The 18,251-nt window shown below is 46.2% G+C and overlaps 1 protein-coding gene across 1 annotated transcript; it reads right to left on the bottom strand.

Moving 5' to 3' along the window:
* Positions 1-24: 24 nt before the first annotated feature.
* POLR2I (RNA polymerase II subunit I) lies at positions 25-13,676 on the bottom strand. The gene is made up of 6 exons (XM_044306093.1): positions 13,547-13,676; positions 6,639-6,693; positions 4,646-4,719; positions 4,173-4,247; positions 3,712-3,763; positions 25-170 (listed from the first exon to the last, which is right to left on the bottom strand). The coding sequence occupies exons 1-6, from the start codon at positions 13,630-13,632 to the stop codon at positions 108-110; spliced, it is 405 nt and encodes a 134-aa protein (XP_044162028.1). The 5' UTR covers positions 13,633-13,676; the 3' UTR covers positions 25-107.
* Between the last annotated feature and the right edge of the window lie 4,575 nt (positions 13,677-18,251).

Below are 18,251 nucleotides of genomic sequence, written 5' to 3'. Positions count from 1 at the left end.
CTCAAAAAAGTACTCTGCAAAATGTTAAGTAAAAATTTTATTTTATTTAAAAATAGAAAGCTAAAAAAAAAAAAAAACCACTATGAACTTCCAGAAAAAACAACAAATCACTCTGTCCAGCGATGACCGCAGTGAGGTGCAGTACAAACATAATACAGCCTCATGGCATCCTAGAAGAAGAAAAAATAATAAGTACTGTTAACTCGAGCTGCTCTATGGCACAACTGTATTAGTCTTCTATAGGTGAGAAACAGTTTTCTTTAAAAGCAGACACTAAACAGAAAATACATAAAAAAAAAAAAAATTGTCTGAATATCCCAGGAATTACTTCCCTAATCTACTGCTTTTCTTTGAATCTATATTTTTTATTTTATTTTAACAATTAAAACTGAGACATATATAAAGAAATCTTCTCCATGTGTCCCAGGAAATTACAAATCCCTCCCCCTCACGTCTGACTAAGGCTAGTCTCACATCTCCGGTGGGAAGTCCATCGGGCTGTTCCTGCAGCATTTGTGTCCAACTGATTCTCCACATTCTCTGCCGAAATGCATGCAGATCTCCACTGGACCCCATTATACTTCATGTGGCAGGCGGTCATTCCGTCGACAGCACCGGATCCGGAGAATTCCAGGAGGCTGTTCTCTGCCGGAACTCACACCCTAGGTGTGAAACTAGCCTAAAACAACTAGCTGAAGCAGGAGCCTCCCCCTCTGGCCTGTCTGCGGCAGATCAAGAAGCTTTTCAGCTGCGCCCATTGACTAAAATGGAAAAGATCAAGAGGAAAATAACCCATGTTCTCTGCAGGATTTTCTCAATAGTGAGGGCAACATTTTATAATTCATTTTTAGGTTTAGAGTTTCCCTCAATAAAGGTCTTCAACAACTAAAGGCCCTATTACACCAGAAGATCGCTAACAAGCTATGAATGCTCGTTAAAGATGATCTGGCAGTGTTAGGCTACTTTCACACTTGCGTTTGGAGCGGAGCCGTCTGGTGTCTGTACAGACGGATCCGCTCCTATAATGCAAACGCTTGCATCCGTTCAGAACGGATCCGTTTGCATAACTGTTTTTTTCAGATATGATTTTTCACTTCGTGAAAACTCAGATCCGACAGTATATTCTAACACAGAGGCGTTCCCATGGTGATGGGGACGCTTCAAGTTAGAATATACTAAAAGAACTGTGTACATGACTGCCCCCTGCTGCCAGGCAGCAGACCACCCCCCCCCTGTTTTTAACTCATTGGTGGCCAGTGCAGCCAGCCCCCCCTCCCTCTATTGTATTTATATCATTGGTGGCAGTGTGCAGCGCCCCCCCCCCCCCCCCCGATCATTGGTGGCAGCGGAGAGTTCCGATCGGAATCCCAGTTTAATCGCTGGGGGCTCCGATCGGTAACCATGGCAACCAGGACGCTACTGCAGTCCTGGTTGCCATGGTTACTTAGCAATATTAGAAGCATCATACTTACCTGCGATGTCTGTGACCGGCCGGGAGCTCCTCCTACTGGTAAGTGACAGATCATTTAGCAATGCGCCGCACAGACCTGTCACTTACCAGTAGGAGGAGCTCCCGGCCGGTCACAGACATCACAGCTTGCAGGTAAGTATGATGCTTCTAATACTGCTAAGTAACCATGGCAACCAGGACTGCAGTAGCATCCTGGTTACCGATCGGAGTCCCAGCGGAACTCTCCGCCGCACACTGTGCCACCAATGATGGGGGTCGGTCATTTTAATAGGGGGGGGGTATATTCTAACAGAGGCGTTCCCATGGTGATGGGGATGCTTCAAGTTAAAATATACCATCGGATTGGAGAAAAAAAAACTCTGATCTGATGGTATATTAATAGGGACTCCGGACTTTACATTGAAAGTCAATGGGGGACGGATCCGTTTGCAATTGCACCATACTGTGTCAACGTCAAACGGATCCGTCCCCATTGACTTGCATTGTAAGTCTGGACGGATCCGTTTGGCTCCGCACGGCCAGGCAGATACCCAAACGCTGCAAGCTGCGTTCGGGTGTCCACCTGCTGAGCGGAACGGAGGCCAAACTGTGCCAGACTGATGCATTCTGAGCGGATCCGCATCCACTCAGAATGCATTGGGGCAGTACGGATCCGTTCAGGGCTGCTTGTGAGAGCCTTCAAACGGAACTCACAAGCGGAGCCCCGAACGCAAGTGTGAAAGTAGCCCAATACTGCCGCCGAACAAGCAAGTGCTCGTTCGTCACAATCAGTCCTTCAACATGTTTAAAAAGAATTGTTTTCTGGCGGCAGATTGTGCTTTGTAATAGTCAGTATGGGGATGAGTGATGGCATAAGAGATTGCTCCTCCCCATACTGTGGAGGAGATTGCTGCATGTAATAGCAGCGGTCTCCTCCACCAGCGAGCAGGCAATTACCAGAAGGAATGCTTCCCTCCCGACCATCGCCTGCTTCATCTGTCAGTGTAATAGGGAACTTTGCTTACCAGTTTGATAATTTAAAATTATGTCAGTGCCAACAGAATAGCCCCTTCTCTCTCTCAATCCTGCCCCTCCACCCCATGTAACCACTAGTTATGAATTATACAGCCCTTCTAAAAATATGCCAGGTATGGAAGGCAACAAAGCACATAGATATAGGATAGTGGTGTTACAAGAATACTGGCAACCTCCATTCTACACTTTCCTTTTAAACACAAATATATGGGTGTCAATGAGGGGCAACTATTACTAGCGTTTGACAAGAGTGGCTCTACCTCTGAAGGACTCGGCGTGACCATGCATTACAAGGCACTCACCGATTTCACGCCAATGTGTAAATAATAGCTTTACCGCAGTGTTAAAGGGGTCCTCTCACTTCAGCAAGTGGCATTTATCATGTAGAGAAATTTAATACAAGGCACTTACTAATGTATTGTGATTGTCCATATTGCCTCCTTTGCTGGCTGGATTCATTTTTTCACCACATTATAAACTGCTCGGATCCATGGTTACGACCACCCTATAATCCAGCAGCAGTGGTCCTACTTGCTGCACATAATTGGGAAAAGTGCCAGCCTATGCGCATTCTGAGGCCGGTGCTTTTTCCTATATTGTGCAAGCATGACCACCGATGATGGATTGCAGGGTGGTTGTAACTATGGAAACAAGACGCGTATAATGTGATGGAAAAATGAATCCAGCCAGCAAAGGATGCAATATGGACAATCACAATACACTAGTAAGTGACTTGTATTAACTTTATCTACATGATAAATGCCATTTGCTGAAGCGAGACAACCCCACTGGATAGGGGATTAAAGGTTGGATTGGTGGGGATCCGACAACTGATCAAGAAAACAGCCTTGGCTACCAGGTGCAACCAATATAAGCCCCAAATGTCGCTTTGTGTGCAAACTGGTGGCGGATTCAAAATAAAAAAACACAGGATAATACTCTAATTTTTATGCAATAATCTATTACAGTTCCAAACAGGAGTCCAGTGTTTAAATGGAGTACTGGTGGACATGCACAACCATTACTCCGTTCAAACAGGGGACAAGAGACCCCCAACTATTGTGATCGGTGAGGGTCTCCCAACTGATCTAACCCTTGCAGTCAGACCAGACCCACAGAGAACAGAACAACCCCTTTAATGTCCACACAGCACAATTTGCAGATCACAGTTTAATGATGCAGTATACAAGCAAAAAAAATAAAAATGAATAAGTTGTAGAGCGTACCTCAGCTCGCGCACTATGAGACTGGAAGAACACCGCTTCTTTGTGCCCACACCTGTAGCAGAGAAGTCACAGGGCTAGAGCACACCAGAGACAAGAACTCACAGCACAGTATGGGAAAACATCAGTCTATGGTTGTATTCACAAAACACATCCACCGGCCGTGTGCTCCCCGCATTGCTGTGCAGACCCATTGACTTTAATAGGTCCACGATCCGCAAGATGCAACCAAAGGTGGGACATGTCCTATGTTTTGCGATGTGACCACATGGACCATTGTGCTTCCGGACCCATGCCTCTGCACCACAAAAAATAGGATATGTCTTTGGCTGCATCTTGCAGATTGTGGACCCTTTGAGGTCAACTGGTCCGCAACGTGATGCGTGGTGCACATGGCCGGGATCGCGGTCCGCAAAACAGACATGGCTGTGTGAATTACACCCCAATTGGATGGCATCGCTTACTTTACACAGGGATGATCCTCTGTCCGAGGCAGCGTGGGGTCTTGAGACACATCTGCAATGATCTGAGTCAGTTCACTAGGGAACAAAGACATGGAAGTCAGGAATGGAAAAATGGTTTACACAGAAGACCAAAGCTCAAACTGTGGAAAGCAACAACTCAGCACAGCGGTCCATTAACCCATTGACAGAAGGCTAAAGCCTGCTGCAGGGGAAGTGCCTGGCTGGCTGTGGCTACCCATGGGAGCTAGACCAACGGCAACAATCTAATGGATACGAGGAGCGTACGACTCTCCTCGACAGATGTCGGGGGAAAAAGGATTGGGGCAGAGATAAGACTGCGGCCAGAGGTGTGTGGAGGCCTCAGTTCAGCACGACTGAAGACAAGTGTCCGCCAATGTCTTCTACTAGTCATGAATGGCGGTACAGAACAAGGCGGCAGTGGTGGGTAGAGCAAGCATGCCAGAAATACTCACTCTACTTCATGTGTAATCTTATTCACATATATACAGCTGTTATCCGCCTCTTGCTGGTAGTCACAGTTTCGACACTGATAAGTAAAAAATAAATAAAATGTAAACATTTAATTAAAATTAAACTGATTAAAGGGTTTAATCCTTTCCTTTAAATCAGACATGCTCAACCTGCGGCCCTCAAGCTGTTTTAAAACTACAACTCCCACAATGCCCTGCTGTAGGCTGATCGGGCATGCTGGGAGCTGTAGTTATGCAACAGTTGGAGGGCCGCAGGTTGAGCATGCCTACTTTAAAGGCTCATGAACACAAACACATTTTATTGTCAGTGTCTATTCATTTTTTATTTTTTTTGCTGTAGGCGGAACTCTTCACTGCAGTGGGTCCGCAAAAAATAAAATACAAACAAACAACTGTGTACATGCCGTTTCCAGATGTCCGCATGGCTGTTAAAAAAAAAAAAAAAAAAAAAGAACTTGTCCTGTTCGTGTCCGTTTTGAGGACATTGATAGGCACTCTTACAGTGTATCCGCAAAAAAATTAATAAATATGCATGCCACACAGACATAATCCACATTTTTTGCGACCGCAAAACACATGTTCGTGTCCATGAGCCCCAACACCTAGTAGTGGATTCCTGCCTGAAGTTTTTTATGGAATATTTGGTTCCTAAATGTAACATGAATGAGGACCTGTCATGGGTGTAAACACTTAAAGCGATTTATTATGGTGCCTAATATGAGCCTAACAGCCGGCGGTGTGCCAAAAGGAGGACAACCACATCTCTTCTCCATCGCTCTGACGCTGTCAAATCGTCAGTCAGAGTGGCCTGGTCTAGCAACATCTAAGCTATGGTATTTCATGTGCAATCACCTTACTATGCTGGGCCAGGCTGCTCTGATGCTGTCCTCTATGAAGACTGCTCCACCACACAAGAGACTTCCTCTCTCGGTCTTTGAAATAGCAGGATGTTCTAGAAAACGAATGCGGAGATAGAAACCAAGGAGGACAAGCTCACACAGTCCGTAGATAGGGAGGAAAGTATACACAAGGCAGGGGGAAGACAGCATCCTGGACACACAGATCTCGCATCAGAAAAATCTGAAACTAGGAGCAAGTTGTAAATGAATATCAGGGGGTCTGAAAAGGCATCTGTGTCGGTCCCATGTTCCTATGTGCCCGCATTGCTGAGAAAAGTGATGTTTTAATGTATGCAAATGAGACTCTAGGAGCAACAAGGGCGTTGGCATTACACCTAGAGGCTCTGCTTTCTCTGCAACTGCTGAGCTCTCTGTACTTAGATTAAAGGGCAGGTGCGATGACGTTTACACTGCCTGGTCCTGTCAAAGTGCAGCGGGCGTGGCAGTTGCAGAGAGAGCAGAGCCTCTAGGTGTAATAGTAACACCCCCATCATCTTTCTCAGCAATGCGGACACATATGAACATGGGACCAACAGAGATGTCTTCAGCTGTCAAGTGCACATGTAACAGGTCAGTGTCATAGGGACAAATCTGCTGACAGATGCCCTTTAAACCAGAAGTTTACATCCTGAGAGCGGAGCAGCTGAGGTTGGGAAAAAAATAAATTATATATAAATTAAAAAATTTGGGAGCCAGCATCGGGAATCAGGTAAATATGCTTCCCTTCACAGGTCTGCCCAAGAGGGGTTGCCAAAACCCACCCCAAAGTTGCACAACCACTTTAAAGCTTCTAAAAAGAGTAGCAACTTATACATGTCCTGGAGGGTTTCAGAACTAAAGGTGTGTGTGCACAGAGCTAGGAAACCCCCCTCCATGAGCAGAGCGTGCAACTGCTAAAAATCCATGCAGAACCCACTGCAAGGGAAATATCTAGCTGGCCGTGGACCTCCTCTGGGAAGTGGTGGGGAGAGGAAAGCTGGATCCACAGTGCGGAGACAATCCCATAAATCCCACCCTGGAGCTGTAGTAGGTGGCATGTTCTTATCAGCACATGACGTACGGGTTACAGAACTTACTGCATAGAGGAGAATCCGATTCTCTTTGTCTTCTTTAGGATACAACATGTTGTTGCTTTAAGACAAATAATACAAATATTAGATTTAATAAACACAAATCACTTTATTATGGCAAAAACAAACATAACCTGCAGGAGACTAAAGCTGCGCAAGAAATCTCAGCCGAAATGTGTTCCAGGGGGGGATAAAGGGGAGTCAGGCCACCGGCTTCTCACCGTCCACCACACTTGCTCATAGGAGCACTGGGTTCCCATCACATTTTATCAGATCCGTTAAACTGATGCCCCAAAAGCAGATGCCAACTGAAGGACTTCAATGTTAAAATTAAAGGGGTTGTCCAGGTTCAGAGCTGAACCCGGACATATCCCCATCTTCTGCCCCCTGATATGAGCATGCGCCGATTCTCTCATTTGCCCTGCATCGCGCAGGGCAAAGGCAATTTTAGGAGATCCGGTGACGTACCGGGCTCTCCATAGGGACTGCTAGGCGGAGGTTTCTGCCCAGCAGTGAGCTAGGCGACGTCACCGGCAACGCTGCTGGGCAGAAGTGTGCCAAAGCGAAAAAGAAGCCCGTGCCCTGCACGATACAGAGCATGGAAAGTGATCTAGGATAACCCCTTTAAGACCCCATTCACACCACGGTCGGGCAGCAATGCGCATGTTGCAGACCACAAACAGCGGGTCCGCAAAACAAGGGCATTGACCGTGTGAACGTTGTGGACCCATTCAAGTCAGTGGGTTCGCACCGCATTCACATGGCCAGTGCCCTATGGTCGTGTTATTGCAGCTGAACTGGTAAAAGCAGCGAGGCGCTGCTGATGAGAACTGCCTGACTTGGCTCCGTTGAAGCGTTCTTAAGTAGGGCTAATTCTGGCAACTGGGAGGTGCCCACAATTGGTGGCCCAACCGCAGTTTTAAGAAAGTGAACTTAACCACTTCAGCCCCGCTAGGTGAAACCCCCTTCATGACCAGGCCACTTTTTACACTTCTGCACTACACTACTTTCACCGTTTATTGCTCGGTCATGCAACTTACCACCCAAATGAATTTTACCTCCTTTTCTTCTCACTAATAGAGCTTTCATTTGGTGGCATTTCATTGCTGCTGACATTTTTACTTTTTTTGTTATTAATCGAAATTTAACGATTTTTTTGCAAAAAAAAAAAAAAAAAAAAAAAAAAAAAACAAACATTTTTCACTTTCAGCTGTAAAATTTTGCAAAAATAACGACATCCATATATAAATTTTTCGCTAAATTTATTGTTCTACATGTCTTTGATAAAAAAAAAAAATTTGTTTGGGTAAAAGTTATAGCGTTTACAAACTATGGTACAAAAATGTGAATTTCCGCTTTTTGAAGCAGCTCTGACTTTCTGAGCACCTGTCATGTTTCCTGAGGTTCTACAATGCCCAAACAGTAGAAAACCCCCACAAATGACCCCATTTCGGAAAGTAGACACCCTAAGGTATTCGCTGATGGGCATAGTGAGTTCATAGAACTTTTTATTTTTTGTCACAAGTTAGCGGAAAATGATGATTTTTTTATTCTTACAAAGTCTCATATTCCACTAACTTGCGACAAAAAATAAAAAATTCTAGGAACTCGCCATGCCCCTCACGGAATACCTTGGGGTGTCTTCTTTCCAAAATGGGGTCACTTGTGGGGTAGTTATACTGCTCTGGCAATTTAGGGGCCCATATGTGTGAGAAGAAGTACTTTGCAATCAAAATCTGTAAAAAATGACCGGTGAAATCCGAAAGGTGCTCTTTGGAATATGTGCCCCTTTGCCCACCTTGGCTGCAAAAAAGTGTCACACATCTGGTATCGCCGTACTCAGGAGAAGTTGGGGAATGTGTTTTGGGGTGTCATTTTACATATACCCATGCTGGGTGAGAAAAATATCTTGGCAAAAGACAACTTTTCCCATTTTTTTTATACAAAGTTGGCATTTAACCAAGATATTTCTCTCATCCAGCATGGGTATATGTAAAATGACACCCCAAAACACATTCCCCAACTTCTCCTGAGTACGGCGATACCAGATGTGTCACAATTTTTTGCAGTCTAGATGCGCAAAGGTGCCCAAATTCCTTTTAGAAGGTCATTTTTAGACGTTTGGATCCCAGACTTCTCACGCTTTAGGGCCCCTAAAAAGCCAGGGCAGTATAAATACCCCACATGTGACCCCACTTTGGAAAGAAGACACCCCAAGGTTTGGGCCTGGTGAGTTCATAGAAAAAAAAAATTTGGGCATAAGTTAGCGGAAATTGATTTTTTTTTCTCACAAAGTCTCACTTTCCGCTAACTTGGGACAAAAATTTCAATCTTTCATGGACTCAATATGCTCCTCAGCGAATACCTTGGGGTGTCTTCTTTCCAAAATGGGGTCAGTTGTGGGGTGTTTGTACTGCCCTGGCATTTGAGGGTCTCCGCAATCATTACATGTATGGCCAGCATTAGGAGTTTCTGCTATTCTCCTTATATTGAGCATACAGGTAATGAGATTTTTTTTTCCGTTCAGCTTCTGGGCTGAAAGAAAAAAAATGAACGGCACAGATTTCTTCATTCGCATCAATCAATGTGGATGAAAAAATCTCTGCCAATAAAAAAAAAAAAAAAAAAGGAGGGGAAAGGCGTCTGCCAGGACATAGGAGCTCCGCCCAACATCCATACCCACTTAGCTCGTATGCCCTGGCAAACCAGATTTCTCCATTCACATCAATCGATGTGGATGAATAAATCATTGCCGGGAATTTTTATTTATTTTTTATATACAAAGTGTTTGCCAAGCATAGGAACGCCGCCTCCTCCTCTCCTTCCCCATGGGTCAATGTGCAAAGCGCAAATCGCCCAAAGATGTGGCGAAGTGCATTATGCACTTTGTCCCAGGTGAAAGGAGACGTTTGCAGCAGCGAGTGAGTGAATGGGCCCTAATAGCCCTGTGTGCCTGTCCTGGTGAGATGATCCCTATGCTAGGTGTACCTGTGTGTGGTACTTCCGGAAACACTCCCCTAAGCATAGGGCAGGGTGGTCAGGACAGAAATAGCGGGTGTCACGCCTTATTCCACTCCTGCTACAGACACGACATCTTTTTCGGGGTGACGGTTGGGTTGAGGTACCAGCAACGACATTGGGGAAATGTCGCTCGTGTAGACGGCTAACTACACTGGTGGATGGGGCCACGGAACCTCCTGGGTACAGGAGGCTCTCGATCTCTTCCTGAAATTTGAGGAAGGATCCAGTTCTCCCAGCCTTACTGTAGAGAACAAAACTATTGTACAGAGCCAATTGAATTAAATATACAGACACCTTCTTATACCAGCGTCTGGTTCTGCGGGAAACTAAATACGGAGCCAACATCTGGTCATTGAAGTCCACCCCTCCCATGTGAAGGTTATAGTCGTGGACTGAGAGGGGCTTTTCAATGACACGGGTTGCTCACTCAATTTGTATTGTCGTGTCTGCGTGAATGGAGGAGAGCATGTAAACGTCACGCTTGTTTCTCCATTTCACCGCGAGCAGTTCTTCGTTACACAGTGCGGCCCTCTGCCCCCTTGCAAGACGGGTGGTAACGAGCCGTTGGGGGAAGCCCGCGCGACTAGTTCGCGCGGTACCACAGGCGCCAATCTGTTCTAGAAACAAATGCCTAAAGAGGGCCACACTTGTGTAAAAATTGTCCACATAAAGATGGTACCCCTTGCCGAATAAGGGTGACACCAAGTCCCAAACTGTCTTCCCACTGTTCCCCAGGTAGTCAGGGCAACCGACCGGCTCCAGGGTCTGATCTTTTCCCTCATAGACACGAAATTTGTGGGTATAGCCTGTGGCCCTTTCACAGAGCTTATACAATTTGACCCCATACCGGGCGCGCTTGCTTGGGATGTATTGTTTGAAGCCAAGGCGCCCGGTAAAATGTATCAGGGACTCGTCTATGCAGATGTTTTGCTCTGGGGTATAAAAATCTGCAAATTTCAGGTTGAAATGGTCTATGAGGGGCCGAATTTTGTGGAGCCGGTCAAAAGCTGGATGGCCTCTGGGACAGGAGGCGGTGTTGTCGCTAAAGTGCAGGAAACGCAGGATGGTCTCAAATCGTGTCCTGGACATGGCAGCAGAGAACATGGGCATGTGATGAATCGGGTTCGTGGACCAATATGACCGCAATTCATGCTTTTTTGTCAGGCCCATGTTGAGGAGGAGGCCCAGAAAAGTTTTAATTTCGGAAACTTGGACTGGTTTCCACCGGAAAGGCTGGGCATAAAAGCTTCCCGGGTTGGCGGTTATAAATTGAGTGGCATACCGATTTGTTTCTGCCACAACTATGTCTAAAAGCTCCGCAGTCAAGAACAGCTCAAAAAATCCCAGGGCCGAACCGATCTGAGCCGTCTCAACCCGAACTCCAGACTGGGCAGTGAAAGGGAAAACTACAGGTGCGGCTGAAGTTGGGGACTGCCAATCAGGGTTTGCCAGCACCTCAGGGATTCTAGGGGCTCTACGGGCACGTCTTTGCGGTGGCTGCGACGGGGTCACTACTGCACGTGCCACCGTACCAGCTTCAACTGCCCTTCTGGTGCTCGCCACTTCACCAGGTTGTACGGCAGTGCTGGTACTAGGTCCAGGAAGGGCTGGGCTGCTGGTGTATGCCTTACCACGTAATCCGACAGCACCAGCCCCACTCCGCTGCTCTTGAAGCAGATCCTGCGCAACCTGCGGTCTAGCGACACGGGGCCGGGTACGCCTGGTGCTATCAGGGACCTCAGCCTCCTCGTCCGAACTTTGGGTCAGACTGCCACTGCTTTCTACAGGTTCGTATTCTGACCCGCTAGATTCATCAGATGAGGGTTCCCACTCCTCATCCGACTGGGTCAGAAGCCTGTAGGCCTCTTCAGAAGAATACCCCCTGTTAGACATGTGGGCAACTAAATTTAGGGGTATTCCCTGAGACTACCCAAGAAAAAAAGCAAGCCTGTCTTACAAATGGGAGGCTAGCGAAGTACCGGAGGCCGCTGCGGTTGATAAAAAATATCAAAACTGATTTTTTTTTATCGTCGCAGCGCTTGTAAAGTGATTGTGCAGTGATCAAAAAAAATCTTTTGTCACTGCGGCGGGGCGGGCGTGGGTGAACGCACGTGTGGGCGACCGATCAGGTAAACACTGCGTTTTGGGTGGAGGGCGACCTAAAGTGACACTAGTACTATTATAGATCTGACCGTGATCAGTTTTGATCACTTCCAGATACTATAAAAGTACAAATGCTGATTAGCGATACGCTAATCAGCGAATCAGTGACTGCGGTGCGGTGGGCTGGGCGCTAACTGATCCCTAAACTACCTAACCAAGGGGCCTAAACTATCCTAAAACCTAACAGTCAATACCAGTGAAAAAAAAAAGTGACAGTTTGCACTGATCACTTTTTTCCTTTCACTAGTGATTGACAGGGGCAATCAAAGGGGTGATCAAAGGGTTAATTGGGGTGCAGGGGGTGATCTGGGGCTAGTGTGTGGTGTTTGGTGTACTCACTGTGAAGCCTGCTCCTCTGCTGGATCCAACCGACCAAAAGGACCAGCAGAGGAGCAGGCAGCCATATAACAGATCATATTTACTAATATGATCTGCTATGTGGCTTCTGATTGGATCTTTAAAAAATCAGCAACCTGCCAGCCGTGATCATTGGCTGGCTGGTTGCTGACGAAATGCTCCTTTAACTTTTGCCGGCCCGCGATGCGCATGCGCGGGCCGGCTGTGTCCGAAATCTCGCGTCTCGCGAGATGACGCACGGATGCGTCCAGGAGGAGTAAATCAACCACCTCCCGGACGCATCCGTGCGTTAGGCGGTCGGGAGGTGGTTAAAGGGGTTGTCTCACTTCAGCAAACAGCATTTATCATGTAGAAGTTAATACAAGGCACATACTAATGTATTATGATTGTCCATATTGCCTCTTTTGCTGGCTGGATTAATTTTTCCATCACATTATACACTGCTCGTTTCCATGGTTACGACCACCATGTAATCCAGTGCTGGTGGTCGTGCTTGCACACTATAGGAAAATGCACCAGCCGTTGTGCGTTCCCATGGTCCCAGGCACCAGAGAGGCCGGCACTTTTTTTTTTATAGTGTGCAGGCATGACCACCGCTACTGGACTGCAGGGTGGTCGTAACCATGTGATAGAAAAACGAATGAAGCAATATGGACAATCACAACACATTAGTAAGTGCCTCGTATTAACTTCCTCTACAAGATAAACACCACTTGCTGCAGTGAGACAACCCCTATAAAGGGGTTTGTCCCATTTCAACAACGTATTCCCTATCCACAGGGTTCTGATCAGGAGGAGGGAATCTAACCGGTGGGCCCCAAACGGATCACAACGATGGAGGCCTGTCTGATGTGTCCGCCACCACATTCATCTCTTTGGGATTGCCAGAGATGGGCGAGGACACGGCAGTCCAATAGAGGCGACTGGAGGAGCAGCGCACATGGATGACCACCCAAACGGGGCAGCTCATGATCGCCGATGCCAAAGATGTTGGACCCCCTGCCAATCCTTACCCTGTGGATAGAGGATAAGTTGCAGTAATGGGACGACCCCCTTAAGGTGTATGACTACGACACAGTAAATTTGGGGTCATGCACCATATTATAGTCCATACAGTTCATAATGAATTGGCCCCTTTTGTTTTGAAGAGGTGACCCCAGAGCAGCAGATCCCGCCATGTAATAAATGCTGGAAACATGGTAACAGGATCCAGATTGTGCGGCTGTAACCGCTCTTAGGCCCTGTTCACACTAGTATCGCAGGCTTCTGATAGTAACGGAGCCATGACAGTCACGTGAGCTCTGTTTCACTAGCCCTGACAGCTGAGCCTTGTAGTTCCACCCCGGTCATGTGTGTCCATCACTTCTCCTCACCATTCCTGACAGAACCGGATCCCCACGAAGCCCTGCTCGTAAGTACCGTCCGCCTCCATCCGCTGATCCGGAAACACTGGAAACATGACTGCCCCGGACGTTGCGCGCGCTCCCGGCCTCGCCAACCACAGGAGAAGGAGCCCTGTCAGCACAGTAACCACGCCCAGCTTTAGGCATGCAAATATATACCATGATCACACGCCCAGTCGGGTGACGTAACGACACGCCCACTTGTGCCTTTGCTGGAAAATAAGTGAGAATTCTTGAGGCTCTGATTTGTGTCGCCATAGCGTAGACCGCGGCGGCCATATTGTTGGCAGGATGGTGTTGGAGGTTTTATTTGTCTGTTCAATAGTAAACATCTATGGGGGTCTCTCCTGGAGCGACAGTCTTAACTTTTTTGTCTGGAAAATGAATCTATCACCCTCAGTTTTTGTTTTTCCCTATTTGAGAACGGGTTAAATGATTTTCTTAAACTTTGTAGACATATGACGGGAGCTCACCTGTCATACGTCCCAAACTAAGGGCCCATTTACATGTCTTTTGGGAGAACCATCGCTTTAGAACCCTCACGGATTGTGTCAGGTAATAGGGTATGCTGCCAACAATGCATCTATATGGGAATGAATGATGGCAGTAGTGATCATTCATTCCCATACAAAGAGGAGGCTTGCTGCATGCAATAAGCTGGCAATGATAGGAACATGCACTGCATATCGGTCCGTTTCAAGGCCTGTATTGGCCCTAAGTCTGTGTTCATACCGGCTTTTTCTGGGGGCCTCCATGGCCAGTCCTGTCATAAGGACCCATCATAAGTCAATGGAGTCTGTCAGTACAACAGATCTAGAAACAGCCGGCAGAGTATGAAGTACCGACAGGCTATAGGAATCGGCCTCGAGGAGAACAGGAAGAATTTTTTCTGATTTTATAGGTGTGCCACCTTCAGCTCCACCCAGGGGTGCTCCTAGCCTTTCCGCTGCCTGAGGCAAAAACTTATACAGCGCCCTCCACCCTCCCTAATGCCAGTTTCTTAACCTAACCCCTTCCCTTCAGCTCATGGCCCTTTTGCTGTCCCCCTCTTGTCCCTACCTGGTGCTGCCTGAGGCAATTGCCTCACCTGGCCTCATTGGCGGTGCACCCCTGGCTCCTCCCATCTCGTCTGGGGGCCGCCGGCCCTTTGAATGCACTTTAGGGCCCGAAACTGCATATAACGAGGAAGCATCCCAGTGTCCAGATACTATTAAAATACAGGAAAAACTACTTTCTGGGAGAAAACAGCCGACCTTCCTTGTCTTCATTGCCACTCTTCCGGGGGTCCAGGAGGTCTTCCCTTTTTTAGGAAGCCTCCCAGACATGTCTGGAGAGTTGGTAAGTACGACTATCTGGTTACAACCAACAAGCCTTTCAGAAAAAAACATGAAAAGGGAGAAGAGTCACCTGGGCGGCTCCCCGCCAGCTTTTTCCCGCCCAGTTGGTTTGATTGACAGGTCTTCCAGCTATAATCTGGCATAGAATTTTGTTATCATTTACCCCAATTTTCTCCGACAGCTCAAGAAGTCTTACAGGCAGTGCACCCTGGGAAAGTGTCTGCAATGAGCCCTCCTCAAGAAGACGGAAAACTGTCTCTCATAAAACCTTTAAGGCTATGTTCACACTGGCAAAATACACAGCAGGAAATGGACGGATCAGTAGCAAGATCAGAGGTCGAAAACAGGTCGTTTTCGGATGTGATTTTGTAATTAGGTGGCAATTTTAGAGGAGTTTTTGACAAGCCCTTTAGAAGAGTTTTTGAGTGAGATGTTTCTGCTTCTCCATTGACTTCCATGGTATCCCACAAGCCAAACCGCTTTCTTAGAAGTAAAGTCTCACTTCTGTAGCGTCTTCCAAGTCATCTGCTGGAAAAACCTCTCCCTTCTGTACAAAGTGTTCATTTTGTGGATTTTTTCTTTGCATTGAAGTCAAGGGGAAACTGTTGCTGGCATTTTGAATGTGGAATACGCCCGTTGTGTGCGGCTGAATCAGCGGCAGATTTTGCCCGTGTGAACATACCGTAATTAATTGGTATTATGGATTTTTTTTTCCAAATTTATGCAGGAACCAGAACCGTCCTGTAGGTGGCACTGCAGACTGCGGATGTCCATCGTTTATTTTAATGAACAGGTGTATAGGGTAATAATCTACAGTGTTGGAGAGTCCATCACTTGTAGTTTAGACCCCAAAAGAGAGAGAGCGCCAGGCCTTGTTTCAAGTATAGTTAGAAAGGGAGTACCGCTGGACCGTGATAATTATTACAATGAGCAGGAAAGGAAGCAATGGTGTATAACCTAGATGGTGGGTGCTCCACGTGGAAGACCCTAAGTAAACCCTGCTCCACAGGAAAGACCGTCTAACAGCCCAATAGTCAAATGACGATGTGGTAGATAAAGGTGGAACTGATACAAATGAAAGAGAATTAATATAAAAGGATAAAAAATGAAATATAAATATAAAAGATAAAATATAAGGTAAATGATAGAAGTGAGAGATGCCCAACCCAGGGCAAAATCACACTCTTAAATAACACTCACTTCACTGGGGGGGTAGTCACCAGGATAAGCATAAAACACCTGTGACTTGAACCCCCCCGGCCAGGATCGCATGTAGAGTCGTAGTGATGAAGGCAGCAGGTAGTCCGGTGCTTCTGATCAATCACCTTTATTGTAAAAAATGGCTCGACGCGTTTCGGGGACAATAGATCCCCTTCTTCAGGAGCATTACATAATCAAGTAGTAATAAGACAGACAATTTATACATTACTGGCCCTCAAAAAGGCGCATTTTTCAAAACCGGAAGTGGTAAAGCCGTACTTCCGGTATTTGGAACGCATATGCGTTCCACAATCAAATGGATGGATGAATCTAAAAATTTAAAATGTAAAAAAGTGTATGTAGGTTTACATCTAAATACAAGTATAAGTATATCGTCTTAGTCATAGTATATGCAGATATATGTACAGTGGAGGGGCCGGATCGAGCCTGTCAGACCGGATGGAGTAACACTTCCGCCCTGTGGAACGCATGACGATGCGTTTCACCACCGGGCGGAAGTGGAGGTGGACTGCTAGAACAAATGTCCGGCTAGGCTCCCTGGGGTGCCGCTGGTAGCTCCACCATCCTGCGGCGTCCCGGACCGGAAGAAAAGCCGACTTCCGCTCGGTGGAACGCACCTACTGCGTTCCAACAGAGACGGGAGACGGGTTTCCGGCCCAAGGCAACAAGGCTCTGGTGGAACACACAGCGAGAGCCAATAGGAGCCCGTGGCGATCTGCAAATGCAGTTTTTTTTATATATATATTTTTTTATATTTTGTATATGAATGGAGAATGACCAAACGTCTTAGTGGTTGGACTTTAGTAGTTGGAATGTTCCAAGGTTTCGTTCAGTCCGAACGGGGTCAGAGTATTTAATTTAAAAATCCAAAACATCTCCTTACGGCAGAGAGTTTGGTAGGAATGAGGTACCCACTCTAATGGCGTGACACGAAGTGAACTCGGGTCCCCATCGTGATGGATAGAGAAATGCCGGGAGACGCTGTGAGTCACTACTTTGCGGTGGATATTTGAACGATGTTCGTTCATCCGTTCGCGTAAGGATTGTGTGGTGCGACCTACATAGTAGATATGGCAAGAGCAATACAATAAGTAGATAACAAACGATGTACCACAATTCATTTCTTGTCGCAGGGGGATCGTACCTTCCAACTTAATGAGGGATAACACTTTGGTATTATGGGAAATCATGGCGCAACATTTGCACCGGGCTTTCCCACATCTGAAAGACCCTACCCTAGTGGGGTGGGTTGTATTTCCTAGGAATTTCTCAATGGTGGTTGGTTTTGCTGTCTCGACGATTTTAGGACATGAGGGGGCTAGAATTTCTTTCAATGTTTTGGCCCTCCGAAATGTTAGTACAGGGGCCTGAGGGATGCTCTGGCCAATGATCGGGTCTTTTAACAAAATAGGCCAATGTTTAATAAAGGTGTTTTTAATGGCAAGATGTTGTGAATTATATCTGGTGATGAAGTTTAAAGGAAATTGTTTGGATTTCTTTCTGCCATCGACATTTGTTGTGACGGCGGGCTCTTTTTTAAATCCAATGGTCCTTTTTTTTTTTTTGAGTCTGCAATAAGTCCTTTAGGGTAGCCTTTCTCTAGAAATCTCTTTCCTATCATCTCTTTTTTTTTTTTTTTTTTTATTTCCAAAAAAAAATTTATTGGGAAAACTACAAAACATTTACAATAAAAAAGTTTTTACAATCTCTCAATTCTTAGTGGCCCAACCAATTATATATAAATATAAATATATTCAGCTCGTCTTTTCATAGCATTTAGAAAACCCTCCCCTCCCTCCCCCCCGATTTGTGGTGCGTCAAAGTAGGACCCCTATATATAAAACAACTTGACCTCAGCTAATCAGACCTCCAACCACTCCATATCCTGCTCCACTGGTATTCAATTTCCCTCCGTCTATATATAATTTTCTCGTAGTTCTTTACCTTATCAATTAAATTTGTCCATGTATTTATGTCTGGAATGGATCGGGCAAACCAGGTCCGACTGATCAAAACTCTAGCCAACATCAGTATTCTACTCAGGAAGGTCTTTTGATACTTATGATTTTTTAGTTTGGAAAGGTCATTAAGAACAAATACTTGTGGTTCAAAAGGAA

The sequence above is a fragment of the Bufo gargarizans genome, chromosome 9, assembly GCF_014858855.1.
Source record: "Bufo gargarizans isolate SCDJY-AF-19 chromosome 9, ASM1485885v1, whole genome shotgun sequence".
NCBI classification, from domain to species: domain Eukaryota; kingdom Metazoa; phylum Chordata; class Amphibia; order Anura; family Bufonidae; genus Bufo; species Bufo gargarizans.
This window is presented reverse-complemented; position numbering and strand designations above follow the sequence as displayed.